Source organism: Sceloporus undulatus, chromosome 4, assembly GCF_019175285.1.
Source record: "Sceloporus undulatus isolate JIND9_A2432 ecotype Alabama chromosome 4, SceUnd_v1.1, whole genome shotgun sequence".
Classification (NCBI taxonomy): Eukaryota; Metazoa; Chordata; class Lepidosauria; order Squamata; family Phrynosomatidae; genus Sceloporus; species Sceloporus undulatus.
In genome coordinates, this window is record NC_056525.1 from 122,582,680 (window position 1) to 122,598,852 (window position 16,173).

General features: G+C 40.3%; 1 protein-coding gene across 1 annotated transcript in view; it reads right to left on the bottom strand.

Annotated features, from left to right (window-relative positions):
- The window catches only part of XPR1 (xenotropic and polytropic retrovirus receptor 1), a 123,666-nt gene that overhangs the window by 39,874 nt on the left and 67,619 nt on the right, over positions 1-16,173 (bottom strand). The window contains exons 5-7 of the mRNA XM_042461593.1: positions 13,723-13,872; positions 9,101-9,184; positions 6,986-7,067 (exon numbers count right to left, since the gene is read on the bottom strand). Of these exons, the coding sequence (XP_042317527.1) occupies positions 6,986-7,067; positions 9,101-9,184; positions 13,723-13,872 (316 nt within the window). The remainder of the gene's footprint in view (positions 1-6,985; positions 7,068-9,100; positions 9,185-13,722; positions 13,873-16,173) is intronic.

Sequence of the window (16,173 nt, forward strand, 5' to 3'; positions counted from 1 at the left end):
CAATAATGTGAAACCACATGATTTCGGTCGGACTGGCTTCCCATTGCCCGAATTTGTGTGTAGTGAATTATCACGCAATAACGTTAAACCCCATGATTGCATTCAGATTGCCATTGGATTATACTTCCAATTCCCCTTGTCTGATAAACTCCTTATGGGCATAAACATCAGTTCAAATGTTTGGGGAGCTTGTGTGCTTCTTTTATTTGTAGAATCTGGAATGCTGTGTTCATTTTTGTCATACAAGAAAGGAATGAGGCTTCACATTAAAAAGCTCTTAATTTTGTAGAAGGCTGAAGGGGCATAGAGAAAAAATATTTTATAACCAAAAAATGAGATGTATTCAAATTAATACATTCTGTTCAGAACCTACATTTTGTTATGTCCTTGGATATTTTAAAAACCACCTTCCTTCAAGAAAAGATCATAAAAAAGAACCAGGTTGAACCAAGGATCAACCTGGGTCAGCATTCTGTTTGGCCAACAAGATGCTGACAAGCAGGACATTTCTTGTTAAATTTATACAAGATTCCATCAGTATAAATGAGACCTACATAAACCTATATTGAACTCTGCACAAGGTATTCATTCAAGAGATAATGATTTGCTGAAGACCAAGATTAAAACAAGTGGTTCTCAGTCATAATCACAACAGGCATTTTGCTAGAAACAGCTTCCTCTCTTTCAGATATTCCAGTATGAACATAATGTAATGCACACAGATAAACTAACTTTTTTATGTAGTTTCCAAATGGCCCTACAGTCATTCATTTAATTATTTTGTTTTAACTCATTTTAGCTTCTTACTACCCAACTCTTTTTTCCCCCACTTCCTTGTCACTGCCTTTCTCCTACCTAAGCCTCAGGTTATTTTTCTTATTTCAGAACTTCTATCCTTTTGTTCCTATTGTTCCCCCTTTTCAACAACTTACTGTCTCCCAATACTTTGAAAAATCTCTTCTCCCCATTAACCTCTGATCCCTGCTGCCATTTTCATTTTCCCCATGCTCTCTTAGTCTTGTATGTATGTACATACTACAGTATGACTCCCGTATTATTATTATTATTATTATTATTATTATTATTAATATAGCGCTGTAGATTTGCACAGCGCTGTACATACAAACAATAAAAAGATAAGAGTAAACCTGCCTATGATGTTACGTTCCAAGACCCCACCCCACCACCATGGATACCCGAAACCACGGATAATAGGGAACTCATTACAGTGGGCCCTTGTTATCTACTGAGGTTTGGTTCCAGGACACCACCCCTCCAAGGATACCAAAATCCATGGCTACTTAAATCCCATTAAACACACTAGCACAGTGAAATGGTGTCCCTTAAATAAAACAGCAAAATCAAGGTTTGCTGTTTGGAATTTATATCTTTTTTGAATATTTTTCTAGCCATGAATGCTTGAATCTGTGGATAAAAACATCCGTGGATGTGGAGGGCTGACTGTATTTTCACTATGACGAATGATTTCTGGCCCAAACAGACCATAGAATCACACTGGAGGACCTATAAATGCTTAGAGAGAACTTATTTTTTTCAACATGGATAACTGAAACGACAGATACCGAATCCATGGATGCTCCTGTTGCTGACTTTTAAAGCCCTGCATGGGTTGGCCCCTCCTTATTTATCTGAACTTCTTTCTCCTCACATTCCCACTCGTATCCTCTGTTCTGGTAGTCAAGGCCTGCTATCCCAACCTAGGATTTCCACTGCCCCGTCCCAGATTTGTCCTTTCTCAATTGCTGCCCCTCACTCCTGGAACCTCCTTCCCCCACGAGCACGGGTCATCACTTCTTTAACCAGTTTCAAAACGGAGTTGAAGACTATATTATTCAGGGAAGCGTTCCCAGGCATTGTGTGACAGTTATCTGACTGTTATTTGATAATTTGCTTTGATATGTGATATTCAGTGTTTTTAATTTGTTGCTTGCTTATTTTATCTAATGCTATTTTGTATTATTAACTATTGTTTTATATGTATTTTGTTATTATCCTGTAGAATGTACGCTGTTGGTAGGTTTCATTTTTATCGATTTTTAATTGTATGTACAGTGCTGTGTAAATCTACAGTGCTATATAAATAAAGTTTGATAATAATAACAACAACAACAACAACATTTAACCAATGTATACTGGTTAAATTATAGTCACTTCTAGTCTATGGGTGCTTTCCTGATAGAACACCCCCCCCCCCAGATGCACATTTTAAAATTAATGTCAGTGAGGATTTGGGTTTTTTTACTCCATTCCTCCTGGATAATGTTATGCTTTCCCTGTCCTCATTTTGTACCACTCTGTCTCCCACATAACAAAAGGATCAGGCTCATGCCCACAATAATGAAGTATAGGGGAATCAAATTATCTCCATTTTGGTGTGAGCCTGCCTATTATAGAAATTCTGGATTTTGGGGATGAAATCAGGGCAGCAGAAAAACTAATTGTAAGGGGGTTTGAAGTGCGCTCGATTCTTTTATCCTTGTTAATTTAAAATCACTTCCATCCTTACTAAGCATGAATTGAAGATTCTGAATAGTCTTTATCTTTCCAACTGTAACAGGTTTGAAATAATGTTCATTTGTCTCTGAAGAATTCATAATTTATGGTGCTTACTCTTGTAAATGTACAAATTACAGATGAATAATTATTCATATTCCTGTTTTAAGTTATCTGAGTGAAGATATAACATAATAAGTGCTTCAAAGAACAACTGATGCCAGTTGTGTGAGCTATCTGAATAGCCTGATTTAACTGAGCTGGTGACCAGTCTGCACTGTCATAACTGCTTTTTTAAAAACTGAGAATTTAAGGTCCAAGGAGAAAGTAGTTTACAAACAGTGGAAGGAAGTATCTGTCAAAAAATCATCTTAGATGTCATTGATAATGAGGGAGCAAAGGAACCAAATCACTGTGTTATGCTGAATAGCTGAACTTGAAGCTCATACCCTAAACTAGGGAAGGGTCTAATATCCTTCTGGAGCCACATGTGCCCTCTCCCAAGCTGTTTTTGCAAGTCTTGGCTCTTTCACACTCCCCATAACAAAAAGATCAAATTGCACTTCTAGAAGCAGCAAGTGATCTTTTAAGTGGGTCACAGGGGCCTCCCCCAACATTTTGCTTTAAAAATATAATTTTTGTAACACCAAAGATGGATTTCTGGGAGGGATTTATTTGTTTGTTTGTTTGTTTGTTTGGCAATTTTAGTGGCCACCTGGAGGTTCCCAGGCAGAAAATTGGCCACCGGAAATGCCAGAATTGGCCACCCTCCTCTTAAACGATTATTAAATCTTTGAGAGAAAGAATAAAAACTTCTTCAGATTTGGCAGTCTTTTGTTCTGTTGTCTACTTTCAGTGCCATTCTGTGTCTGTTTACCAGAAGTGCATGCCACTGAATTCAGTGAGACCAAGCCCCACTATGTATCTGCAGGATGACCCCTATTTATACTGAATACGGAAGGGGAAGAGGAGCGAGTGAAGGGATGATAATAGAGGAGAAACATGGTCAAAGTGGTGAGTGGGTGTAATAATGCGTGCAGCTGAATGCTGGACAGAAATTAAAGGACGAAGATGAGAGAGAGGAAGCCCTACCAGAAGGAGTTTACAATAGTCTAGTCGGGAGACTACCAGGCATGGACCAGAGTCTTGGTGGTAGAGGCCGAGAGAAATGGACAGATTTTAGCAATGTTGTAGAGAAAGACTCTACAAACCTTGGCTGTGGCCTGGACCTGGGGGATACATGACAGAGAAGAAATAAAACCAAGACTGCGGGCTTCCTGGACCGGTCGAATAGAGATGGCTGGATGAGAGCCTATGTGCTAAAGAAGAATCAGGAGTTGGCAAAGATGTTAAATAATTCTTTACTAGGTAAAGGTAAAGGTAGTCCCTTGACATGAATATTTAGTAGTAACCGACTGTAGGGGGCAGTGCTCATCGCCATTACTAAACCGAAGATCCAGCACTGTCAAAGATGACGCCAATGATCATGTAGCCAGCATGGCTGTACCGAATGCTGTAACCTTCCCACTGCTGGGTATGTATAGCCTGGAGAAGAGAAGGTTAAAAGATGATGTGATAGCCCTGTTTAAATATTTGAAGGGACGTCATATTGAGGAGGGAGCAAGCTTGTTTTCTGCTGCTCCAGAAAACAGGACCTGGAACAATGGATGCAAGCTCCAGGAAAAGAGATTCCACCTCAACATTAGGAGGAACTTCCTGACAGTAAGGGCTGTTTGACAGTGGACCACACTCCCTCAGAGAGTGGTGGAGTCTTCTTCCTTGGAGGTCTTTAAACAGAGGCTGGATGGCCATCTGTTGGGGATGCTTTGATTGAGAGTTCCTGCATGGCTGAATGGGGTTGGACTGGATGGGCCTTGGGGTCTCTTCCAACTCTACGGTTCTATGATTCTAAGAAGTGGTCCCCATTTATCTATTTGCATTTGTATGCTTTTGAACTGCTGAGATGGCAGAAGCTGGTACTAGTGACAGGAGCTCACTCTGTCATGCAGTGCTTGGGCTTTGAATTGCCAAACCTCCCACCTTACGATCATCAGAATTGGCGTTTTAACCACTAAGTCCCCTAAAATTCTTTGCTGCATCTTGTGAAATTATCAATCTTCTAATAAAATAAGTAGCTTGTACATAAAAGCAGCAGTGTTGCAAGTCAATTTTTGGATGTATGTTCTGCAAAACTACGGCAAGCCCATAATACCTTTCTTGCACCCCCACCCTAAGCTTGCCTTTTCAGTCTGCCTCTATTCATTTTTACTTCGAAGCAAAACCTGCCATTCAAAATGTGGCTTATTTCCATCTAAGTGTGAACAGAACTGAAGCCATCCTTTGCTTAGTTGCAAGGTGCTGTCTCCACTCAGAGACTCAGAAAATGTAGAAAACTAAACAAAAAACACAGCTACCAAAAATGTGCCTTGGGATATAAATTTCATTTAAGAGGTGGGAATTAGCTGGTTACTACTGAAGCAAAGAAGATGTTTTTTCCAAAGTTAGGAGGTCTGTGATGTATTTTCTTCACTTACTCAAATGAACCATTTGGATTATTCAAGTCTTCTCAAGCACCTTCACACAAATAATTTTGCTCTGCTTGTAGTATGAATATATTTGGAGCTCTGGGTTTTGGGTGAAGATTTGGAGTTTTGGGTGAAATGTTGAAGAGTAAGCTAGCAGAAGTACACTCATCCCTCTCCATTCGTGGACTTGGGAGGTTTTGGTCCTTCACGGACGGCAAGCAGGGAGGGACAAAATAGGGCATGCCCCCATTAATAACCAATGAGGCTTGAATATCTGCAATATTTCTGATTCATGGAGGGAGTCCGAAACAGATCCCCCACAAATTGGGAGAGACAAGTGTATATTCAAGGCTGTGAGTTTCTGTACAAGTTCTGGTTCTTATCTACAGAGCTGGCCAGATACAATCCCAAACATACTCATTTGGAAGCTTGTTCTCCACTTGAATACTGAAGATCTGACCAAGGAAGACTCACAGCATCAAAAGAATTCCCTATTCCTCAAATTGTATAAAGCTGCATGCCAAATCTCTCTTAGTTTGCTTAAATCTTTTGTAAAAGAGGTGATGGATTAACAAGCATATTTGAGAAGTAGTTTCTCTCCTTCTGAATGTTTGCATTTTCTCCAAGTTCATATTAAGAAATGAACACAAATAAACAGTTGGCTCTAACAATATCAATAATTCCCAAATATGCCAGTTATATGACATGAAAAGTTCAATGAAGGCCAATTTTAAAAAGGCAGTCACAAGTACATGAAGTGAACATGGAAAATTCTAATTACACTATACATAGGGTAAGTGGCAGATGGGGGTAATCCAATAAGAGGTTCTTTATTCAGTAGGGAAGGATAAACACTGATTATTAATTGTTTATATAAAATGCCTAAAAACACTACATGCTGTATGAAAGACTATTGTGCATTGTATTAACACCTCTCTATGAATTATTTTGACACATTTATTATCATGCATTTAAAATGGCATCTATGTAACTAGGAGACAAATTTCACAATTTCCCCAAAATACAGACAATATTTGGAATATTTCAGCATTAATTACTTTTACATTACAAGTAAGAAATTTCATATAAATTAAGGAAAGTAAACTAGATTATGTAGCAGGTATCCATTTTTTCCCAAGTGAACAAGTCCACTAAAACTCCATAAATTAAAGCAATCAGAAGAAACTTTTCAGTGATTAAAAACAGCTCTGTTTATACTTCTAAAAGCATGCACCAACATTCTTTCATGCAAAAACAGGTGTAGCAAAAACAACCTATACAGTCGGCCCTCTGTATCCACGGATTCAAGCATCCACGCCTTGAAAATATTTAAAATGTGTATCAATTCCAATAAGCAAACCTTGATTTTGCCATTTTATATAAGGGACACCATTTCACTGCTTCATTGTATATAATGGGATTTGAGCATCCATTGATTTTGGTATCCACTGCAGGCCCTGGAACCAAAACCCTGCAGATACCAAGGGCCCACTATACATTCTGAAAATATTTCATACATTAGAAAGCTGAAATGAACAGTGAGAGGGATCTTTTCAAACAAATTTCATAAAGGAACCAGGATGACAAGTTCAGTATTTAATGCTTTTGTATTAAAACAGGCATATACTGTACTACTTCTACTAACCTATTAGCTTGACTATTGGGTTTGAAAAATACCAGTCCTTCAAAATATCACTACAACATTAATCCTGAGGAAATACTAACATTCATTTACAGTGTAAAAACATACTTTGTCTGGTTCTTTTGCTAACGTGGCTGTCTAAAATGGCCATCAGTTGCAGGCTTTATGATAAACATTTTCGTCACATCATGAAATCACATTCGTTTAACAGTGAAATCAGCCATCAGATGAACAGGTCACCCAAATCCACCCACCACTACCACCATGAACCCCTGACATTGTAGGATTATAGTTACAAACCAACCTGAAAGTATGAGGGTAACATTCAGCACAATTAATATTCCACAGAACAAACCAACCCTGAAAGTAGTCCATGCTGGTGCAGGCTGCAAATAAAACAGAAAACAGCTTGAATTTGTTGTTGTTTGGAAAAATCTGTTTGTTAGTTGAAGTAAACTGTTAAACTTTTAATACAACCAGATGCTATTCAATCTGACTAACAGAAGTTTCCCACACAAATACTCAAGACAATCTTAAAATTGTAAGATTTTGTAAAAGTAGAGAATTGTTTTTAAATTGAATTTATTAAATGCCACTTTGAAATCTGATGAAACAAGGCAAGATATAAATATTTTATTAATGCTGGTGTCCATTTTTATGTTTCTAACAGACATCATATTTTAACTAATCAACTTCTGATGGATTAATACATTATGTTAATTTGTGCAGTATCTCCTTCATCTTTCTCTCACATAAATGATTCCTTTAACACAGCCACATAAGCCAGAACACAGGAACACTCCCTGCCAAGGAGATTCACAGCAGAATTCTCATGTAAGAATACCTTTGGTGCTCATTCAGGTTGCTCCTGCACATTATACAAGAGTTTTGCAATGGGGAAAGGGCTGAATAATGCTTTCCGTCATGTCTAATTTTTCCCCGTATAAAAGTTCTATATCTGCTATTTGCTCCACTGGGAAAAAACAGAGGTAAGTAAATGTAGAATATGTTTAGCCAAGAAGAATGGGGAAAATTGGCAGGATTCAGATGCACAAGGCTGATAAGAGACCCTAGTTGGTTCACACCTGTAATTACTGTCAAAGGTGTTTCTACCAAGTACTGACCGTATGTGTGCGTGTACCTTAGCAACCCAAAAACACCAGTTTGTTGTTTACTTAAAGGTTTGTGCCATAATAAAAATATTCTGCACCTTCACATTGTCGAGCATCTTGTCTATGTCAAGTGACAATAATGCCAGTTGAATTAATTTCAGTTCCAGGTTGTTACACACAAAATATGGAAATGTCAAATGGGGGAGGGGTGTGTGTGTGACTATTTCTTCATACATGGAGGAGCAGATTTATGTAGGAGAAAATAGTTCAGGTGGGGGAAAACTAAAAACTCCACCACAAAGTCATCAGGCTGCTTTTAAGTGAAAATAAATACAATGCTGTATCTAATCATGGATTTTCTTTGTTAAAATACCATATGAGCTTCATCACATATATAGATGTGAACAACAAAAGTATATAATGGATAAACATCAAAGGAGCTGTTAATGATGACAGTGAAGAGATTAAACAGCAAGAATGCTGCTGAACACAAATTATAACCAGGTCAATACCACCTCCCTGGAATTGCTGAAGCTACCACTCATCCCTGTCTCTCTGGACAAGCTTTTAATGCTTCAGGGGGAGAACCAACTGATTGCTCGGCTGACTGAATGGCCATCATGCTTTATCTCTCACTATGCAATGGCCAGGACCGGATGCCATGCATGTCACAAAACAAGGCAGCTGCCACCATCCACAGCCATTTGGAACTGAATGGAGAGTGATTGGTAGCAGCAACACTGCCTGGACCAGAGTCTGTACTACTGGGAAGCCTAGTAGCAGCAGGAAGAAAAATATGGGGATCCCAGGTAAAATGTCAGCACCAGCATGCCTTAACAGCTGCCCAAGTGTACCAGGTACCTATATCTATCCAGAATAAATCTTTACCTATGCCTGAGAGTGACAGAAGTATATTTAATAAGTGTACAGTTCTATAAAATATTCTGTTACCCTTTATACTGCAGGGAGAAGGTTAGAAAGCTGTGGGCTTGTTGGAGAATGAATAACACAGGTATCTAAGAAATTAACCCTTGGAATTGTAGAGTATACTAATGCTAGATAGAAATCCCCAGGTTTTAAAACAGACATTAAACCTTTTCTGGGTTTCAGAATTTTCTCTGTTGGTACACATTAATAACTTTACTTTCACATCCAAGTGCTCTGAAGTAAAAATCAAACTGAAACATAAAAGAGGATTCAAGATATGGAGCTTCACCCATGCCAGCCATCTGAATGGCAAATGTTAATTTTGCACAGTCGCATATAAGGGATAACATATAATTAAGTGCTTCTAATCAGTCTATCACCTGTGCTGCTCCAAGTGGTGGGACACGCAACCGCTTCATGGCTTTCTGACGGTCTCCATCTTCCAACTCATTGGTCACCACAGTCTAAGGAAGAAATAGAAAAGAAATAAGCAAAAAAGAAAAGGAATTATGACTGATTTTTCTGTTTTTCAAAAAGGGGGGGCATAAGGAAGCCATCCTTACAAGATAAAAGCTGATTTGCTATTCACTACCATACCAGTACTACTTTGTTGTTGTTAACTTGCCTGAAAAAGAAAAAGTTCCTCCCTCTATCCACCATCAGCCAGAGGGAGAGATGGGCAAGCCAACTTCATCGGGCCTTGCCTGAAAAAGAAGGGCCTTCCCTCCAGTCCATTTGCCATGGTCTAGGCCTCAGAGGGAGAGAAGGTTTGCTGGACTTTCCCCCTTCCCCACTTCCATTCCCTTCTCCTTTTGTGTCTTGTCATTTTAGATTGTAAGCCTGAGGACAGAGAAATGTCTTATTTAAAATAATGTAAGCTGCTCTGATAGCGTTTTGGCTGAAGAGCAGGGTATAAATACTATAAATAACAACAACAACAACAACTGCCCTTGAGTTGACTTCAATGCATGGCTAACCTGTGTATGAAAATCTCCAAGACCCCCTGTCCTTAACCTTTCTCTTGAGGTTCTGCGGGCCCTGGCCTGTGTCCTCCCTGAACAAGTTTAAGTACCTGGCATGTGGTCTTCCTCTCTTTCCACTGCCTTCCACCTTTCCTAGCATCATTGCCTTTTCTAACAATTCATTTTTCCTCATGATGTGGCCAAAGTACAACAGCCTCAATTTAGTCATTGTGGCTTCCAGGGATATTTCAGGCTTATCTATTTTAGAACCGATTTATTTGTCTTCTTGGCCATCCACAGTATTCTCAACACTCTTCACCAGCACCACATCTCAAATAAGTTTATTTTCTTTCTATTCGATTTTTTTTCACTGTCCAGCTCTCATATCCTTACAAATACAGTTGGACCTTGGTATTTGGGGTGTGAGTGTGTGTCTGCTGCAGACTCCCCACCCCACCCTGCGGATACCCAAAAAATGTGGGACCCCAAGTGCCATTGTCTCTAATGGTGGCACAACATGCATGCACCTGTTAGTGTGGCCGCATGCAAGCACCACTATTCAGGACAACAGGGCTTGCCATCCACAGATGCTTAAATCCACGGATGGCAAGCCACTGGATACTGAAGCCTCATTGTACAATGGCTTGGACTATCCTCACTTTAATGTTCAGAATTATGTCTTTATACCTTATGATTGTGTCCAGTACAGTACTTCCCATTCCTAGTCTTCTGATTTCTTTATTGCAGTTTCCATTCTGATTTATATTTGAACCATAGTATTTGAACTCCTTAATTATTTCAATTTTCTCTTTGTCTAGGGTGAATTCTTGTCGATCTTCTGTAATTATTTTTGTTTCTTAAAGTTCAACCTTGGCAATTTTCTCCTTGACCTTTTTCAGTAATTGTACCAGGTCTTTTGTTTCTGCTAGTACTATTATGTCATCTGTGTAGCTTAAATTGTTAATGTTCCTTCCTCCTACCTTTACTCCTCCTGCTTCTGAATCTAAGCCTGCTCTGCGTACAGCATTTCTTACATACAGATTGAATACGATGACAGTATGCAGCCTTGCCTGACACCTTTGATGACTGAGAACCATTTTGTTTCTCCATATACTGTTCTGATGGCAGCCTCTTGTCCAAAGTACAGGGTCCACATCAGGACAATCAAATGTGGCACTCCCATTCCTCTAAGTGAAAGCCATAGCTTTTTCGTGATCTATGCAGTCAAAGGCTTTGCTGTAATCAATAAAGCACATGCAGATTTCCCAGCAGATAAGGTTCCATCATCTTCTAGAGTGGGTTAGCTCCTCCCATTTGCTCCTAAGTAAGCAAGAAATAAACATAAAACCCATGACTGGCCTCCTGTGGGATGGGCTACCCCCCCATAAGGTTTCCTGCCTACGTTCTTAGTAGGACGTGTTTTTAAGAGCTAGCTTTTTTTCATCATCTCTTCATCTAAAGCTTCTGTTTGGTCATGGAGATCCTTGGCCTCCCTCCTCCCTTTTACTGGGGTTATGGAGACATTACTGGCCGATAAGTGTTAGATGCGCTGGGCTATCCTCATATAGACATGTCCACTCTGCTGCTGTCTGAATCACCATTTAAGTTTTCCCAGGATTTGTCTCTGGGCTTAGGCAAAAGGGGTCATAAAGCTATGATTCTTTCTTCCCCAGGGACACAATCTCAATCCGTTACAGGGCTCCAAGGTAGTCTCAGACACCGCTACGGGTGACAGACCACAGTTCCCAGGGATCCTGGTTATGACCTCGACCTCCATAGTGGGCTGACCGACATAGTCTCCCGGACCCAGTGGGCTCCAGTGACTCCTTTCAAGACAGCTACAGATGCTAGGGTGTCATGGAGGCCCTCCTGAGCTGGGGGGGGGGTCCATCCTGGCTTCCAGATACCTTTTCACACGTTGGTCCCACCAATCCCTCCTCACAGTGTTCCACTGATGTTATAAACTCAAGTCTGTGTTTCGTGGATTTCGGGCTATATGTCTGCCTCCGGCCTGCCGCCATCTGGTATAAGATCTGATAGGCTCCAAAACATGCCTGATGCTTCAACTCAGTATAGGATTACTTCAACAATTCTTCCATTTGTCGGTCTTAGGAGGCTCCGTTTGCCACACTCCAGCTGTGGTTTCTGAGTTACAAGGGTTCACCGCCTACCCTGAGCTGACAGTTTAGGGTCCACTTCATTGCCAGTCACCAGTCTGCAGACCTGCTCCTTCCCCAGGGAGGATGGTGGCTCATTCCACCAAGAGCGGCTGCCACATTCGTGGCTCGGGCTACTAATATAGCCCTGACTGAGGTCTGCAGGGCAGTTACGTAGAAATATCCTTCCACATTCATCAGGCGTTTCTAGCTCAACGTCTACCAAGCCACGAAAGCGGCCTTGGGAGATGGATACCTCAGCGGGTGGTTCCAGGATTCTCTACTGATAGCTGTACCTCCCTCCTTATTTCAGGAGGGCTTTGGTAAATCCCACTCTAGAGGAAGATGGGACCTTGTCTGCTGGAAAAAGGAACATTGGTACATATCAGTGATAAATTTATTTCCAGCAGATAAGGTTCCATCACCCTGCCCACCCTTGGGTGCTGATGGAGGATCTGAATACCACCTTATGAGTCTCTTTCTCGTTTGGTCGTTGACTTGCGGTTAGGGCCTTGCCCTTTGGCCCTTTTCTCTGTTTGGTGTCTACCTGGATTAATATAAGATACAAGATAGCTTACTGTTGACGTTGGTCAGTGGTGATGTTCACTTTGGCCGGCTAATAACTGGCTTCCTAAGGAGGTGTTAGAATCCTGTTAGTATTCTACCAGATAGTGTTTTGTAGTGTAGTATAGTAGTTGGGGGATGATGGGGCTTCAGCTGCAGTAGAAGAGTAGATAGTGATAGTTAGTGCATAGCAGGGCCAGGTGTCTTATCGGGTGGCCTTGAGGGCCTGGCTCTCCGAGCACTCAGAGCTGGGAATGTGCTTTCACTTCTGTGGGAACCAGGAGGGGCTTCGCTTGGCGGGTTTCTGCTTGGGAGGGGATTTGGCTTTTGGGGATTCTGTTACTTTGTCTTTGGGAGGGTGTGGTTAGTCTCAGCTAAGAAGCTGAGTGAGGCACATGTCTGATTCTGGATCTATCAATAAAGTGCTGTTGATTATATCAATCAAGCTGACTGGTTGATTGTCTGGGATTCTGGGTGCTAACTCTGACAGGAGGGGTGACCCTTCTCACAGGGGGCCAGGCATGGCTTTTGTGTTTATTTCCTGCCTACCTAGGAACAAATGGGAGTAGCTACCACACTCTAGAAGATGATGGGACCTTATCTGCTGGAAAAAGGTATCACTGGTAAGTACCAAAGTTCCTTTTTCTTTTGGAATTCGCTGGTGTGCTCCATTATCCAACAATAATGTTTGCAATGTGATCTATAGTGCCTTTTCCTTTCCTGAATCAAACTTGCACCTCTGGAATTCAGCTGGATATGGTAGGTGTCTCTGTCATGTATTATGTTTCTCTTCTAATTGGAGGGCATTCCTACCTTTAGATTGAATTTCTCTTCAAATTTTGAGATCTTGTGGAAGAGGTCTCTTGTTCTCAGCTTCTATTTCTCTGCAATGATTGTTGCGGCAATTCTTTTTATGCTTACACACTAATCACTGAATAGTAGAATTTTCCTTTTGTTTCTTTCTTTCTTTTACTGCTTGTAGCATTGTGTCTATCATCCATTGTTTCTTCTCCTTCTTTTTGGTCACTGATAACATATTTTGGAATTCCACTTTGACTATGTTCTTCACTTATATTCATAGTTCTTCTGGCTCCTGGTCAACTAAGCTTAACAGTGTATATCTATTTCTCATATTAACTTTGAATTATGTTGAAAATTCTAACAAAATTAGCCCAGCTGAAGGGAAATGTGTCATAAATTCAAAGGTTTAGTCAGAAAATTACCTTGCCAATGGATGTTGTTTAACAACATTTCAACAATACAGAAGCATATTTTGGCATGTTTAAACAACAACAATACATTAAGATCAACAAACTCTACCTCTGTTTCAGAGATGAGCTGGTTGATTTTCTTGCAAGTATAGAATGGTGCCACTTCAACATGAGCCACTCTCCAATCTGCACCTCGGGGCGTCTCCAGGATCTTGTCATGTTTCTTTAGGATTTTACGGAATCCTGTGAAGTTTAGATTCTATAAAGGAAAAACCCACAACTAGATTATTTTCTTTTGGCAATTAACTTGGTAATTAAACTTAAACAATCAGAAGGAACTTTTTCTGATCACATTTTGCAGAAAAAACAAGGGAAACAAGAAACATATATGCAACATCATTAGCCCATTTTTTGTAGCATATGGGATTAAGTTAAGAAACCAGACTCTTTCACTATTATACCATGACATATTTTACTACATAAACAGAAAATTCAAGTCAAGATGAAAATTTTTATTTGCTTTAGTGGTTTCCCTCAAAACCATACATCTAAGATGTGTAATAACATTTAGAATATGGACCCATCTTAGTTACCATGTATACTCTTCTATAAATCAAGAAATTTATGCCCAAAAAATTGACCCCAAAATCCCAGATTGATTTATTTATGGGTCAGTATGATAATGTGATAGCAGCTCTTTCAGATTTTCCCATGTAATTGGCAGAGCAGTTTATTTTTCTCTTGAGCCAAATGGAAAGAGTCCTGGGTGACTGACTGCTTTTAAACAGTCATTCTCCTACCCACTGTCTGAGCAGTGAAGGATGAAAGCTGAAACACTGAAGCAAAAAGCCTCAATTAGTCTTTTTTGCCACACTCACACATACACACAGAGAAAGAGCTTCCAAGTTTTAGTCTCGATCTATCCACAGGTCATGGCAAAATCCATAATTCTGGCCCCAAAACCTGCCCTCAACATATAAATGAGGTTGACTTATATACAAACACAAGATCAAATTTGAAAGAAAACACAGAATGCTAGAATATTGCACCTATGCAAAAGGTTACAACAGCTCTGCCAAAATGATTTTCATTTTAATTATACCTGGAGTGATTCAATACTGGAGTTTAGCAATAAGGAAGAAAAGAGAGAAAGAGAGAGGTAACTGAAAATAGGAATCTAATGCTTTAATGATCCATAGAGAAACTTTAATTACTTTATCTTGAAGAAACCCAGCATTTCCCTCCCTTAAGCCCTAAATATCTTATTTTATAAAACTCGGAAGGGGGGGGGGGAGATGAAACAAAGCCATGATTTTAACCATAGATTTCCCTTTGTTGAATAATCTTGCTTGCTGTGGGAGTAATTATAGCTTTTTACATGCCTCAGAAAGCTGAAGGCATTGTCAAATCTAATATTACTACATCACATGTGCTTGAGTTCTTGCACAGATTTTTCTATCCAACTGCATCATTTCTGAAAATCAAGAGTTCAACACAAAGAACGTGAATCTCAAATATTTCAAAGAAAAGAAGAATGACAGTTCAAAATGAGGGAGCAAACATGTAGCTTAGACAGATCAGTATGGTCACATATGGACTAACAGTACTTTACTCAACTGTTTCATGCTTTGTGGTCAAACTTTGGTGAGAGGCTGAGCTTTTCTTTGCCTTTGTCTTAAATTTGGGATCAGTGTCATAAATTGACACTGCATTTTTCTGTATCTTATTACTCTCTGATCCCACTCTCAAAATGACATAACTGATATATACGTGAACTTTCATAATAACACAATCAATGTGTCTGAAGAAATAAACTGAAGCCCATGCAATAGCAAGTACATTTCCATTTCTTCTTTTTCTTCTTCTTCTTCTTCTTGGCTTTACTTTGCGAACGAAGATTCAAGAAGGACTCATCTGTGCTTTCGACAAGCTTGTTGATGACACTGGATGTATCCTTCGAGCCTGTGCAATGGATTTTTCTGGTGGAGCGCAGTGTGCACAGAACTGGCCTCACTCTTTAAACCAGAGGTTCAACTGCTGAGGCCTTGACAAGCATGGACAGTGGCAGCAAGGTCCTCAGGTCGGAGGTTTGATTAGAGTTTCCTTCTCTTAGATGGTTGACCTTACAGGGTTAGATGAGCACCATCTGCCTGGGTTTGGGATTAGAGTTTTCCTTCTCCTAGGATGGTTGCCATAAGGCTAGAGAGCCCATCCTGCCCTTTGGCACTCTTGGTCAGACCCTTCGGTTGTGACCTGTCTGGCATGGGAGGCTATTATACCACCGCCAGCATAGCTCACAGCTTCATTAGGGTATGCAAGCCTCTCCCCCACACAGTCAGAGCATAGCTGGAGGTGAATAGGAGTCCGGAAGATGACAGTTAAGGAGGGAGGAGCCTCTTCCTTCAGGCTATCCCTGGTGGAGATGGGCCTGCCTGATCACTCCCTCTCAGGCCAGAAGATGACAGTTAAGGAGGGAGGAGCCTCTTCCTTCAGGCTATCCCTGGTGGAGATGGGCCTGCCTGATCACTCCCTCTCAGGCCAGAAGATGACAGTTAAGGAG